This window comes from Rhinoraja longicauda, chromosome 11, assembly GCF_053455715.1.
Source record: "Rhinoraja longicauda isolate Sanriku21f chromosome 11, sRhiLon1.1, whole genome shotgun sequence".
NCBI lineage: Eukaryota > Metazoa > Chordata > Chondrichthyes > Rajiformes > Arhynchobatidae > Rhinoraja > Rhinoraja longicauda.
This window is the reverse complement of record NC_135963.1, coordinates 41,593,488-41,608,823: the sequence shown is the minus strand read 5'-3', so window position 1 is coordinate 41,608,823 and position 15,336 is coordinate 41,593,488. Positions and strand designations below refer to the sequence as shown.

General features: G+C 49.1%; 1 protein-coding gene across 5 annotated transcripts in view; it reads left to right on the top strand.

Moving 5' to 3' along the window:
• rabgap1l (RAB GTPase activating protein 1-like) overlaps positions 1-15,040 on the top strand; it is a 252,872-nt gene extending 237,832 nt beyond the window's left edge. For all 5 annotated transcript variants that reach the window (XM_078407465.1, XM_078407464.1, XM_078407470.1 and 2 more), the window contains 6 exons: positions 5,941-6,051; positions 7,455-7,559; positions 8,394-8,477; positions 9,660-9,731; positions 12,526-12,723; positions 13,784-15,040. In XM_078407465.1, the coding sequence (XP_078263591.1) occupies positions 5,941-6,051; positions 7,455-7,559; positions 8,394-8,477; positions 9,660-9,731; positions 12,526-12,723; positions 13,784-13,927 (714 nt within the window). In that variant the 3' untranslated portion in view covers positions 13,928-15,040. The remainder of the gene's footprint in view (positions 1-5,940; positions 6,052-7,454; positions 7,560-8,393; positions 8,478-9,659; positions 9,732-12,525; positions 12,724-13,783) is intronic.
• The last annotated feature ends 296 nt before the right edge of the window (positions 15,041-15,336 follow it).

Genomic DNA, 15,336 nt, shown 5'->3' with positions numbered 1-15,336 from the left:
GCCAGTGAAAGACCCATCTGAATGAAATAGGACTTGGAAACCTTGCTGAAATAACCTATCTTGAGCGTCAGGTTTATTCAAAGTTGGGCCCCTCCATGACCGATATTTTCTCACGCTATGTTTGTTCCAAGAAAAAACACTTTCCATGTTGCATTCTTTGACCTTCTAAAGGCATTCGATACAGTCAGCAGCAATGCTGTTTATCAGATCCTATTGAAAATTGCCTATTGCCTATTCACAAAATGTGCTATCCCATCTAATATGGAACAAACCTTCAACTAAGTACAGCATTGATAATGCTTTGTCAGAATGCTTTGCCTTAGAGATACCAGGCTTGGCATATTTTCCATTCTTAATTATGCTTTGCAAAATAATCACACTGCCACACAATCCATCGGAAATGGATCACTGATTATTCAAAGACAAATTATTTCTGAGTAAAGGAAATATCACTCAACTTTGGCATCTGCTCATTGCAGTTGAAGCAGCATTCATCTCTAACTTATCTGATGAATCCCAAATCTTCAGGAACAAGTTCTCTGATGTACGGACCAAATTCAGCATGACAGTCACTCTCAAGAAAATTGCTGTCATGTCACAGGGAACTCACATAACAGCAACAATTTATGCTAGTAATAAAGCTGTGGACAAAGTGAATGTTTTGTGCTATTTTGATTTATCACTTGGTCTTTGTCACCTTTGTCAAATTTCCTTCAGGTGCCTGGAACAGCAAACTGCTAACATCCATCGAGCTGTAGACACAAATTGCTGGAATAACTCAGCGGGTCAGGCAGCATCTCTGGAGAAAACAGATGGGTGACGTTTTGTGTCGAAACCAATCCTCAGACCTTCTTCAGGCCTACTTTGAAGAAGTTCTCCTCCTCCCTCCGAAGTCACCCATCCCCTTTCTCCACAGATGCTGCCTGACCCGCTAAGTTACACCACCTCAGAAGGCTTAGTTACACCACCTCTTTTTTGGCTCAAAAGCTGAGGAGGATCGGCATTTAGACATTTCCATTTTTGATGCCTCAGAAAAATCCTGCTTAAAAACTTGCAACCATCATATCACCAACAATAAGAGAATTGGTCCATCGTCAACACAGAGAACGGACTCTCACAGTCTTTGCCGACTGAATAACATGAAGCAATACCATCCTCAAAACTCCATGACAAATTAAGACCAATGTACAACCCATGATGCAGAGGAAGGCCAAAGCCCCTGTGGCAGTGAGAAGGCCATCTAAAGTCTCAAGGAATTCATAATTCTCACTGACAATCAGCAAAACCCTGCCTACAACTGTTCAGTCTGAAGAAGTTAGCTTCAATGGGGTTCATTCATGGCAGAGAGACACTGAAGGCCTCAAGAGTGAGGACCACAGATGGAATGAGACTACACTTCAAACGTTTAAAGTCATTGTGGGAAGCTCTGCTACTTGCACAATGGGTTCTTCTCTCAAACTGCTGCTTTGCGATCAACTAAACTATGTCATCTTTCCTTTTGTCTGTCACACCTTGTTCAATGGAACATAGGAATCCTGCAAAATCATAAGAACAGGCATCCCTGAACCTGTTGTCACTGGAACTCTAGCAAGCCCAGTACTATTGTGCAGCCTAAACAAAGCTTGAGAAGATGGTGAGTTGCTTTTGTAAACTACTGCATTCCATATGGTGAAGATGAACCTAAACATTTGGGAGGGGAGGGGGAGTTCAGGGTATAGAGCTGACAATGATGAAGAAAAGTCCCTTTGCGTGGAAAGGGTGTGGATGTTGGACGAGGTGGAGTCGTTTCACGAAACTCACAGACCAGATCAACACTTGGTGATCTGGACCAACAATGTATTTCCAAGTCAGAATGGTGTGTGACTTGGAGGAGGACCTGCAGGTGGTGGTGTACCTCTTGGTGTTCGAGATGGTGGATCTAGGAGGTGCTGTAGGAGTAGTCTGGTGACTATCTGCAGTGCATCATGTAGATACACCAGCCTGCTGGTGAAGAAATGAAAGTTTTGCTGGTGCATGCACTGGTACTGAGCTTCTTGAGAGATTTTGATGCACTCTTCAAGGCAAGTGGAGAGCAGACCATCACACCCCTGACTTGCGTGTGGAAGGTGTTGATAGGGTCTTGGGTTGTCAGGAAGTGAGTCACTTGCCTCAAAGTACCAGCCTATGATCTGCTCTTGCCATCATATTATCAATGAATCAGGTCCTGTTGAGGTTCTGGTCATGGGTAACAGTTGACAGTGGAGGACCTGGCATTGTATGTCAAGGGCTGGTGTTTGGACTTCCTCTTGTTGGAGATGGTCATTATGTGGCACATTGGCGACACCAATGATACATGCCACATTTATCAGCTCACATCTAAATGTTATCCGGGCCTTGCTGGGTGTGGGGATCAGCTGCTTAATCTGCCGTAGAGTTGCAAATGGAATGGACATAGTGCAAACCAGCAGACTACATCCAACCTGCTCAGTGTTCCCAACATCCTCAATTTATCCCCACGTATAACCTTATGATGGATGGAAGGACATCTAAAAAGCAGCTAAAGGTGGTTATGCCTCAGACACTGTCTTGAAGAACTCCTGTATGATATCTTGGGCCTGGGATGATTGACATACGATAACTACAACCATCTTCCTTTGTGCTAGATATGACTCCAGCCACGAGTGTGTTCTTTCTTTGATGCCCTTTGAATTCAGTTTTACCAGGGCTCCTTGACGACAGACCCGGTCAAGTGCTGCCATGATGTCAAGTTGCACCTCGCCTCACCTCTGGAATTCAGTTTTCTAGTCCATATTTGGACTGAGGCTGCAACAAAGTCTGATCGTGGGGAAACTGGGCATTGTGAATAGGTTCTTAGTGAGTGCCATTTTTTTTTGGCGCTGTGGGCAACCGCTCTCATCACTTTGCTGAGGAGTGAGAACTTTAGTTTAGTTTCGTTTATTGTCACACGTACCAAGGTACAGTGAAAAGCTGTTGTTGCATGCTAACCAGTCAGTGGAAAGACAACACATGATTACAATAGAGCCATCCACAGAGTATAAATACATGATAAAGGGAATAATGTTTAGTGCAAGATAAAGTCCAGTAAAGTCCGGTTAAAGATAGTCTGTGTCTCCAATGAGGTAGATAGCAGCTCAGGACTGCTCTCTCGTTGTTGATAGAATGGTTCAGTTATCTGATAACAGCTGGGAAGAAACTGTCCCTGAATCTGGAGGTGTGCGTTTTCACATCTATACTTTTTGCCTGATGGGAGAGGGGAGAAGAGGGACTGACCGCTCATCCTTGTCTCTAAGGACGGACGATGGCCTTGCCGAGGCAGCGTGAGGTGTAAATGGAGTATATGGAAGGGAGGTTGCACAATTCTCTGCAGTTGCTTGCAGTCTGGGATGGAGCTGTTCCCAAACCATGCTACGATGTATGCCGATGCTCCGGCGCATCTGCAGAGTTGGTGAGGGTTGTTGGGGACAAGCCGAACTTCTCTAAGCCTTCTGAGATGTGTTTTCTTGGCCGTTGCAGTCTGATTAGCTGGGTTTATCCTGCTTTGGGTGGGCAGGTCATATCTGAATAATGGTCACATTGTCAATGTGTTCCTGTCTGCTGCTCTAGACCGGTTTGTTTTACATTTGGCTGATCACGTTCAAAGTGCAGAGTGACTTTCTTTCCTTTTTTTTGTTAAAAAAATCTTGTGAGAAGGTGTTTTTGAAAGTCTCCTTGTGGCCAAGTTCATGATGTGGAAAACTGAAGTTAAAATATCCTAATTAAAAGAAGTCATTTCTAAAAATGCACAACTCTTGAAGTTGGAATTATTTCATTGTGTATGTTCACAGATGGCTCATATTCTGTCATAAACACACTGTTGCTATTTAGGTAAAACTGTTCAGCCAAAAAAAATTGACATGCTGAAAATCTGAACTAAAAACAGAAAATGCTGGAACTTAGCAGGTCAGTCAGCATCTGCAGAGAGAGAAAAAATGCCAAATATGGTTTATTGTTCTCTAGACTGCGAGCATTATCAACTTATTCCCAGGGTCATCACAAAGTTTGAGGATTTGAAACTCATCCAAAAGTCAGGTCAAAGCCTGACCTGCTGCTGCAATAAGCTTCGGTTACAATTTAAGAAAGATTCAGAAGATAAAAATACCAAGATAGGATCTCAGTAACGTGTGTAGCATAAAAGATAAAATGAGTATGGCAGTGATTAAAGTGTGTTTGCTGTGGTGGTGGATGTATGACATCATTGAGCAAAGATCTTTTCCTCTGACTCCCCTCCATTTCCCTGTGCCTTGGATCTCTGCCTGCCGCTACGTTTACATCATTACAGCAGCTCTCTCTCCCTTCTTTCTCTCCGTCCCTTTCCCTCCAATCCTTTCTCGATCCATATCAACAGAATCCACCTTCTCCCATCTCCTCTCCCACTTTCTTTCTCCACAGTACCTCTGTCGCTCCATTTCGATCCCTTAATATCCCCTAAATTTCTCTTCAAATTTGTGCTTCTCTCTACGCACGGTCTCTCTTCCCTCATCTCTACTGTGCTCATTTCCCCCTAGTGACTTCCATTTCAATGTGTCTCCTTATATTGCTAGGATCCATTTATTTTGTACTTTCTTGTGACAAGAAGAGTCCATTCAGTCACCAAGCCTGTGCCAGCTCTCAGAGCAGTCCGATCAGTCCCATTATCCTACCAAGGGAGCACAGGACCTTCTGAGAGGTGAGGTCATGTCCATATTGGTACAAAGGACATATTGGTAGGAAGGGAGATGAGGTCCTGCAAAGAGAATTTAGGGAGATAGGTAGTAGGTTAAAAAACAGGATCTCGAATATTGTAATTGTATGATTACTACCCATGCCCAATGAGGCAAGAAGAGAATGAGGCATGAAGTGGAAAGATCATGTAGTTCAAAACATGGTTAAGGAGCTGGTGCAGACGTGAGATCTTCAGTTATAAGACCATAAGACATAGGAGCAGAATTAGGCCATTTGGCCCATCGCGTCTGCTCCATCATTCGAACATCGCTGATCTTTTTTTCCCTCTCAACCCCATTCTCCTGCCTTTCCCCCCTAACCTTTGACGCCCTTACTAATCAAGAACCTATCAATCTCCACTTTAAAAATACCCCAAATTACTTGGCCTCCACCGCTGTTTGTGTCAATAAATCCCACTGATTCATCAATCCTCATTTCCATTCTAAAGGTACGTCCTCTCTCCATAACCTCTCTCCGCCTCTTCACCGCTCTCTCTCTCTTCCCTGCCTTCATCTATCTCACCCACGCTCTCTGCCTCCCCACCTCCATCTCTCTCTTCTCCACCATCTATCTCCCCACCTCTCTCTCTACCTCCCCACTTCCATCTCTCTCCCTCGCCTCCGTCTCTCTCCCCCATCACTCTCTCTGCCTCCCCACCTCATTCTCTCTCTCTCCCACCTCCATCTATCTTACCCACTCTTTCTGCCTCCCCACCTCCATCTCTCTCACGGTGGCGCAGTGGTAGAGTTGCTGCCTTACAGCGAATGCAACACCGGAGACTCAGGTTCGATCCTGACTACGGGCGCCGTCTGTACAGAGTTTGTACGTTCTCCCCGTGACCTGCGTGGGTTTTCTCCGAGATCTTCGGTTTCCTCCCACACTCCAAAGACGTACAGGTTTGTAGGTTAATTGGCTTGGTAAATGTAAAAATTGTCCCTAGTGGGTGTAGGATAGTGTTAATGTGCGGGGATCGCTCGGCGGCGCAGACCCGGTGGGCCGAAGGGCCTGTTTCTGCGCTGTATCACTAAATCTAAAAATCTAAAATCTCTCCCCACCTCCATCTCTCTCTCTCCCCCACCTCCATCTCTCTCTCCCCCACCTCCGTCTCTCTCTCCCCCCACTTCCGTCTCTCTCTCCCTCACCTCCGTCTTCCCGCCGTCCCTGTTCAGGGTTCCAACTGCTGATGCTTTGTTTCCTCAGCGGGAGAACCGGCGGCTGCAGGAGGCCAGCCTGCGCCTGGAGCAGGAGAATGACGACCTGGCTCACGAGCTGGTGACCAGCAAGATCGCGCTGCGCAACGACCTGGATCAGGTGAGGCTGGCTGGCTCTCCGCACTGCTACCACTGCAGCCAGGGAAAGGGGGAGCGCTGGAGACTCATGGTGGAGTATCCTTCCTGGATTATCTCACAGCATTTTACAAACAATGAAGTGGGCCAGAACCGCTGTCATTCTGTGGGAAATATTCCAACCAATCCTTGCACAGCTGGATCCCACGAACAGTTCCGTAATGCGTCCCGCTAATTCCCACTTTAATGACGGTGGATGACTGATCCAATGGTACTTTATTGTCACATGTACAGTGAAATTCATGTTTGTATTGTTCAGTACAAGTATCACTACACATAGGCACTTAAATATATCTTAGATAAGCATCTCAGATACAGTACTGGTGTACAGTCGTGGTACACTGAGACAGTATACAGGGTCGCCAGATTTGGTGACATTTTCAAGTCCCAGTTGGTGAAAGTGCAGAGTTTCTGACCATGAAGGCCCGTTGTCCTGGCGGCGTTGCAGGGTCGGCCTGGCCAAGCATGGCCATTGGTGTCATCCACCGCTGCTCCACCGCTCTGTGCCGTTGCAGGCCATGTCCAATCCATGCGCCCGGCCTTGTGGAGCAGCGTCCGATCCAGCCAAGCCCCAGGCTACTGTGATGCCTCCAGCGGCCCACTCCACCATCGAAGCACTGCACACCTTTCCACAGCTGGTCTGCTTACCGGCTCTCTGCTCCGACTCTAAATCCCCCCTCTCTAGTCCATGGGATGAGCAGGGGCTGGGCTCAGGGGCTGGGCTCAAGGGGCTGGACTCAGAGACTGGGCTCAGGGGCTGGGCTCAAGGACTGGGCTCAGGGGCTGGACTCAGGGACTGCCTCAGGGGCTGGGCTCGGTGGCTTCCCTCTCCCAATTCCATGGCAGGCGAGCTAGGCCTGATGTCGGGTATGGTCGTGGCACTCAGGGGTGACCCTCTGCGGCCTGGCACACTGAGGTGACCTACTCCGAGCGAGTTTCAGATTTGATGATGTGCATTTGAAGAATTCACCATCAGAACCAGGGTGTGGCTCCTGCCACCATTGTTGAGGAGACCGACAGTTACTTCGGATGCAAAAGCAGAAGCGCTGACAGTACTGCTCAGGGTTTCACTACCCGCGCGCGGTTCACTTAACGTTTGTTCTCTTGTCCGGGGTATTGTATCTCTAGCTGTGCCAGCATTTACCATCCATCCCCAGCAGCCACTGAACTGGTCAATTCAGAGCCCCAGCGCGATACCAGGTGAGGATGTCCCTTGGACTGGGGGGGCAGATCACCCACAACCTCACCATGAGTTGGGAGTGTCTCCCCGTGTCAGCTTGCGGTTAGGTTTCAGCGTAAGGGCGGTACAAGGGCTGGGTGGGAAGGAAACACGTCCTCCACTGACCCAGCTGTGACCCGCCACAACAGATTGAAGACAAAGCCGATGTCCTCAACAAAGAGCTGCTGCAGACCAAACAGAAGCTGGTGGAGACTGAGGACGAGAAGAGGAGGCAGGAGGAGGAGTCGGCCCAGGTAGGCAAGGGTGTGGGAGTGAAACCTGGCACTGAAGGAATAAGGCTGTATCTGGATGTGGAACGAGGACCTGGGCCAGGCTTGAGTGTGGGAAGTAGGCCCAGAGACGAGCCCAGGTGTGGGAGGGAGCCGATCCTAGGCCTGGCCGTGAGATGGAGCCCAGAGCCAGGAAGGACGACCTGGGTGAGGGAGGGAGGTAGGGTTGCCAACTGTCCCATATTAGCCAGGACATCCCGTATTTTGGGCTAAATTGGTTTGTCCTGCACGGGACCACCCTTGTCCCGTATTAGGCCCAGACGGCGCTGTAGACCCGGACACCGTAGGCCCGGACACTGTAGGCCCGGACACTGTATGCCTGTTCACTGTAGGCCCGGACACTGTAGGCCCGGACACTGTAGCCCGGAGGCCGCTGTAGTCCCGGACAGTGTAGGCCTGGGTGCCGCCTAACGGAGGTTGCGTAGCAATCGGCCTCCCGGCCGTGGCGGCTGCCATTGGTGGAGTGGGAGCACGTGGCCGCTGGCTGGGTGAGGTCAAGTGGGGCGCGGGGCAGTGACATCACCCTTTGTCCCTTATTTGGGAGTGAGGAAGTTGGCAAACCGAAAGGGAGGGCCTGTTCCAGGCCTGGGTGTGGGAGGGAGGCCCAGGCTTGGCAGTGAGAGAGAGCCCAGAGCCAGGAGGGTGGACCTGGGTGAGGGAGGGAGGCTCTGGCCAGGCCTGTTGGTAGGAGTGAGGCCCAGGACCAGGAGGTGTGAGGGAGGCTCGGCCTATTATGATACTGACTGCATCCCCAAATGTGATGTGATTTTGCTTTTCTCTTTGGGTCTACCATTGTAGATTAAGGAGGTTTTCCGTCGAGAGTTGGAGAAGGCTGAATCAGAGGTCAAGAAGACGAGTGCTATAATCTCAGAGTACAAGCAGGTACTTGCACACGGTCTGACAAAGACCAGCATCTGTAGAGATTTTGGAGATCAGAGACACTGGGGCTGATGCCCGGAGGTTCGGGCTGATGTTGAGGATGGGAAAGGGGGTGAGAAGTCACAGGGCTGAGGGTCGGGGTCATGAGGCTGAGGGTCTGTGGTGTGCTGGGGCTGAGGGTCAGGGGTCGGCAGTGACACAGCCAAGCGGAAAGGGGCCAAGGGTCGTGGGTAATTGGGATGAAAGTCGGGGGTGACAGAGCTAAGGGTCAGGGATGACAGGGCCGAGGATCAGGGGTTAGGGGCCAAAGGTTATGGGCGATAGGCTTGAGAGTAACAGGACCAAGGATCAGGGGGAAATAGTTACGGGTCGGCGGTAATGGGGATGAAAGTCGGGTGACAGGGTTGAGGGTTGGGGTGGCATGGCCAAAAGTCACGGAGGTGATGTTACTAAGGGTGGGGAGTGACGGGCCTATAGTCAGGGTGGGGATGCACAGGGTAGGTGGTGTGACACTCCGATTTTAATGGACCATCAGCCATGGACCAATCTGACAACAGCCCCCTCCTGGCTCATAGATCTATCAGCCCTGGATTTTGAGGAACCAAACCGGGTTTACCCAGCTGCTACCCCACCCCCAGACACCGTCTCCCCAAAGCACGTCACGTGGAGCCGCTGACGTCCAAGAACATGAGTAAACATGGGCAGGAGGAGGCCACTCGGCCCTCAAGCCTATCCCGCCATTCCATATAACCATGGCTGATCTATACTGGCTATAACTCCTCTTCTATGCCAGTTCACCAAAACCATTCCTCAAATCTCCACCTTAAAAATATCCAATGATCCGTCCCCCCACCACCCACGAGGGCTATGAATTCCAGCGATTCACTATCTTGAAGAGATTGAAGAGATTTCTCCACACCTTGCTTTTAAATGACTGGTCCCTTAATCTGTTTCTGTGGCCCCGTGTTTGAGACTCTCCCATTGGTACAAACATCCCAACATCTCCCCTATCAAGCCCAGTGAGGATCTTATAGGCTTGAATAATTTCATCCCTCATTCGTCCAACCTCCAAGGTTGTGTTCAGGCACAATGTGTTTTCATTCTCTCCCTGACACATGCCTTCCCTCCATGGTCTCCGGCTGACATTCATTAATGGGAGTAACACGGACCCTTTCTTTTCTTCAGATCTGTTCACAGTTGAGCACACGACTGGAGAAGCAGCAGGCTGCCAGTAAGGAGGAGCTGGAGCTGGTGAAGGTAGGTGTGAGCCTGGCCCTGACGGAACAGCTGGTTCTGAGCTTCACTCTCCTGCCCTCATCCTGGCAAGGCTCCTATCTCCCAGCATGGCCACCACCTGAGGGTCTGTCTCCGGGTTTGTCTGGCTCTCGTGTGTGTCTATAACAGACCCGTCCTGGAATTACATCTGTCCCAGGGTGGCGCAGCGGTAGAGTTGCTGCCTTACAGCACCCGAGACCACGAGTGCTGTCTGTACGGAGTTTGTACGTTCTCCCTGTGATCACGTGGGTTTTCTCCAGATGCTCCAGTTTCCTCCCACATTCCAAAGACGTGCAGGTTTGTAGGTTAATTGACTTCTGTAAATTATCTCTAGTGTGTAGGATAGAACTAGTGTGTAGGTGATCATTGGTCGGCACAGGTGGGCCGAAGAACCTGTTTCCGCTCTGTATCTCTAAACTAAACTAAACTAAACTAAATTAAAATCAAGTCTAGCTAATTACCATCCACTGGGACAACTCTCAATCCAGCCGGTAGGTGATGAAAACCACTGTTAACAGTGCTAGGAAGCAGCACTTACTCACCAAAACCCTAGCTACTCAGGTCCAGGATGGACCACGTTTGACTGAATGTGGCATCCAGAAGCTGGTAAACTGAAATCAATGGGAGAAACATGCCCTGATGGGAGTGAAACCTCACACCAAGGAAGAGAGTTGTGGGTCCAGCCTCAGGTATCACTGTAGGAGATCGTCAGAGCAGTGCCCAGGGCCCAACCATCTTCAGCTGCTTCATCAATGACCATCTCTCCATCACATGCCCAGATGTGAGGACATTCACTGAATATTTAATTCTATTTACAACTCCTCTTCCCAAATGAAACAGTCCACTGCTGCATGCAGCAAGACTGAGAAGCCGAAGCCACTGTGTGCCGATGGAGGGAATGAGCAGAGTAGTGACACAAGCATGTGTGGTATTACCCACCCAAAGGATGTACATAACTCTCCAAAATATCCTGAGCTGCTTGGCTGAGAACAGGTTTAAATCCAGCGGTGCAGAAGAGCACTGATCTAACCTATTCTGCCTTTTACCCAGAATAGAGAATCAAGAACCAGAGGACATAGATTTAAGGTGAGAGGGAAATATTTAATAGGAACGTGAGGGACAACTTTTTCACACAGAGGATGGTGGGTATATGAAACGAGCTGCCAGAGGGAGTAGTTGAGGTAGGATCTATAACAACTTTTAAAATATGACATCACCCACAGGCTTTCTGCTGAATACATTTCTCATTGGTACCACTTTACCCTTGCACCACTATAAACTCTTCCGTAAGAATCAAACCAGGGCAGGACCTTCGCCGTGAATGGCAGGGCCCTGGGAAGTGTTTAGTTTAGTTTAGAGATACAGTGCGGAAACAGGCTCTTTTGGCCCACCGGGTCTGTGCCGACCAGCGATCCCCACACATTAACAATATCCTATACCCACTAGGGTCAATTTTTTTACATTTACCAAGCCAATTAACCTACAAAGTCTTTGGAGTGTGGGAGGAAACTGAAGATCTCGGAGAAAACCCACGCAGGTCACAGGGAGAAGGTACAAACTCCGTACAGACAGCACCCGCAGTCGGGATTGAACCCAGGTCTCCGGCACTGCATTCGCTGTGAGGCAGCAACTCTACCGCTGCACCACTGCTGCCCAGTGTTGTCGATCAGAGGGATCCAGGAGTGGAGCACATTGTTCCATGAGAGTGGCGACACATGTAGATAGAGTGGTCAACAAGGCTTTCCGCACGTTGGCCTTCATTAATCAGGGTATTGTGTCTAGAAATTGGGATGTTATGTTAAATTTTTGATAAGATGTTGGTGAGACCACATCTGGAGTAGTGTGTTCAGTTTAAGTTACCACACTATAGGAAGGATGTTGGTGGGCTGGAAAGAGTGCAGAGAAGATTTGTGAGGATGTTGCCAAAACTTGAGGGCCTGAGCTATGTCGAGAAGTTGGGTAGAGTAGAACTTTATTCCTTGGACCCCAGGAAGATGAGGAGTGATCTTATAGAGATGTTTCTGATCATGAGGGGAATAGATAGGGTAAATGCACAGAGCCTTTTAGGCTCACAGAATAGAGAATCAAGAACCGGAGGACATAGATTTAAGGTGAGAGGGGAAATATTTAATAGGAACCTGAGGGACAACTTTTTCACACAGAGGATGGTGGGTATATGAAGCGAGCTGCCAGAGGGAATAGTTGAGGTAGGATCTATAACAACTTTAAAAATATGACATTTGGACAGATACATGGATAGGAAAGATTTAGAGGTATATGGGCCATATGTGGAAAGGTGGGACTAGTGTAGACGGGGCATCTTGGTTGGCATGAACAAGTTGGGCGGAAGGGCCTGTTTTCATGCTGTATAATACCATGACTCTAAATTTTGAATCAGTTCCCTATTGTCACCGTCATTGAGCCTGGTTGCAACACCCTGCCAGTGTATTCCAGATCACTAGAGAACAAAACTGGGCCATCACCCCCATTTTCAATCCATTTCCCTGTCTTGCTTCCCTAGTCTCACAAATCCTTGCCTCACAAATCCTTGATCAACCTTATATTGTATAGTTGTGATGGTATTGAAATACTGGGCTTCACTGCTCTTGTGTGGGCGATCACTTCTGGTCAGCCCAGTTCTTCTAACGTTGCTCTGGATCTTGTCTTTTTCCACTGGCGGAACGGGAGGGTGGGCAGGTTTTGTTTCTGCTGGCACTGGGTGCCCTGGGAGGACTGGTGTGCCAGCTGATGGGTCCGTGTGCTGTTCCACTCTCAGGGTAAGGTGCTGACCTGTGAACGGTGCTGCGAGCTCTTCAGAAAGGACGGCGAGCTGCAGGTCCCGAAGCCTGGGCAGGCCTGCGCCCTCCAGCACGTGGACGAGGAGAAGGAACTGCTGACGAGGCAGCTGAGGGAGATGGAACTGGAGCTGGCACAGACCAAGCTGCAGCTCGTGGAGGCTAAATGCAAAATACAGGTACTGAACCGGCAGTAGGGAGGAAGCACCAAAACTGGCTGCTGGTGAGGGGCTCATCCCCGGCTGCACGCGGGCTCTCTTTCCGTCTCCCCCTCTCCCACCACCCCATCCCTCCCCACAAATACCTAGTACTACAGTTAGCAGTTTGTTGTTTTTTTATTCATATGTTTTTCTATCTGAGTGTATTCCATTCATGGGCCTGTTGAGCTGCTGCAAGTAAGCATTGTTCTGGTGTTGGCGTATATGACAATTGAACACTCTGGACTCATCATTCTCCCTCCTCTCCCCTCTCCCTTTCCATTCTCTTAACCTTTCTCTCTCCCAGTCTTTCCCTTTCCCCGTCTCTCGCAATCCTCCTCTTTCTCTTTTCTGCCACTCTCCTTCTCTTCACCATTCTCTCCCTCTCCTCTCTCATTCTCACTCAATGCTCTTTCTTTTTCACACTTGTTCTTGTTCTTTTCCATTCTCTTCCTCTTGCTGCTTCACTTTTTTTCTATCTGCCCCTTGTGCCCTCCCTCTGCTAATACTAATACTACATTACTAATTTCTCTCTTGTCCCTCTCATACTCTCTCATTTTTACCATGGTTCTCACTCTCCCTCTCTCCTCCTCCAATCCCATCTGTCTTTCTCTCTCTCTCTCCTCCTTGTTTCTCTCCCTTTCTGTTCCCTGCTCACTATCCATCACTATATCTCTGCATGTCCCTTTCTTTCACTCTCTTGTCCTTTCACATTTTCCTTTTACTTGCTCTTTGTTCTCCTTCTCGCTGTTTATCTTTCCTGACCTTTTATCTCTTCCTTGCTCCTCCTCCTTCTCTCTTTGCCCCTCCTCTCTCTCTCTCTCTCTCCCCCTCCCTCATTCTCTCAGCCTACCTCTCTCCCTCACTCCCTCCATCCTCCCCTCTCTGTCCCTCTCTCTATCCTTCTCTAGAATGTTCCGTCACTCCCACTCTCTCCCCCCCCCCCTCTGTCTCTGCCTGCCTGGCGTGTGCATGTGTGATGTACAGGTTCCCATCTGTTATAATGGGGCTGAAATCCCTCTCTGCTGTGCCCCTTTCCCAGGAGCTGGAGCACCACCGGGGAGCTCTGCTCAACGAGATCCAAGCCACTAGAAACTCCTGGTTCAGCAAGACCCTGAACTCGATCAAAACTGCCACCAGCACACAGCCACCACCACCTCCTCCACCGCCCAAGGAAAGCACATAGTACTGGGCAGCTACAGGCGGTGAGACAGCAGCAGCCTGGGCCTCCCCCCCCCCCTCATGGCACAGAAGGAGGGCCAGTCTCCACAGAGGAAAGGCGGGTCCTGGAGAGCACGTCTGGCCAGGCTGCCCACCGCTGACCCTTTTGTATATTCATGGACTTTGTCATTATTTAATCCAATGTTACTAATTGTTGGTTTGTGTATTGTAAAGCAACGAATGTTTGTTGTATTTTATATTACCTTGGTGTTCCTTTCATTGCCATTGGTTCTGGATCAATGTTGCCATAGGCTAATGTAGTTCCATACTCTGCATGAGGGAAGAGTGTCTCCCAGCAATCCATCCCCTGCAAACTAATAACATCCGTCCTCCCCACTCTTCCTCCTCCCCCCCACTCCATCCCACCCAGTGCTAATTGACCGAGAGCGTTCGACCTCAGTTAAGACTGACCGAGAGTGTTCGACCACAATCTAGACTGACTTAGATGTTTTGAGCTCAGTCTAGACTGACTAAGAATGTTCGACCTCTATCTAGACTGACTGAGAGCGTTCAAGCTCAGTCTAGACGGACTGAGAGTGTTCGAGCTCAGTCTAGACTGACTGAGGATCTTTGAGCTGGATCCAGACTGAGAATGTTCCAGTTCAGTACAGACTGACTGAAAATGCCCCCACTGCTCCCACTTATTTGCCCCTCTGGCTTCAGTCACATTGTTTGTTGGTTGCTAAGCCTCATCGGCCTTTATCGGACATCTTGTGTATTTCCCAAACATCCTGCTTCGATCTCCCTGCAGGAGTATCCCAACCTTCTCCTCTTAAAGACTTTACAAACCAACATGTGTAGACGTGGCAATGTAACTGATGCAGTTCTCAATTTGCACAATGTATAAAGAAATAATCTATCCTGTTTCTCTAATTTTGAAACTGGCTTGATATTAAAATGTAGTTAAAATTAGGAGCGATTTTATGCTTAACCTGCAATCTGTTCTGGCAGTGGGCAGGTTCCTTTTGTTTCTGGTTGTCTATAGTTTCAGGCTCCCCATCTCTTACTCTTGCAGCCCCATGGGAACAGCTTGAATTTCTAACAGTTGTATTTTCGGAAATAAACTACCTGGCTCTGACTTGCGTCTGCCTGAGTTCTGTGACACGTCCACAGTCGCTCTTGCATGTTTGCCTGCTGGGAGTTGCCGGCTTTCGTTCACTTTGTCAGCTCATCTGATGAGGATCAGATATAAGACGACACCCTCTCCCAGAGAACGCGTCGTTCCCCGGCTCTGCACTGCAAGCAGCAGATCCTGTAGCACAGACACCGGGGTAACTGACCAGACATGAGCCATTGACCAGGGCTCAGCCTCAGTCTGTTCCCCATGGTTGGGAAGTCTAAAACTAGAGGCATGAGGTGAGGAGGGGGGGGGGG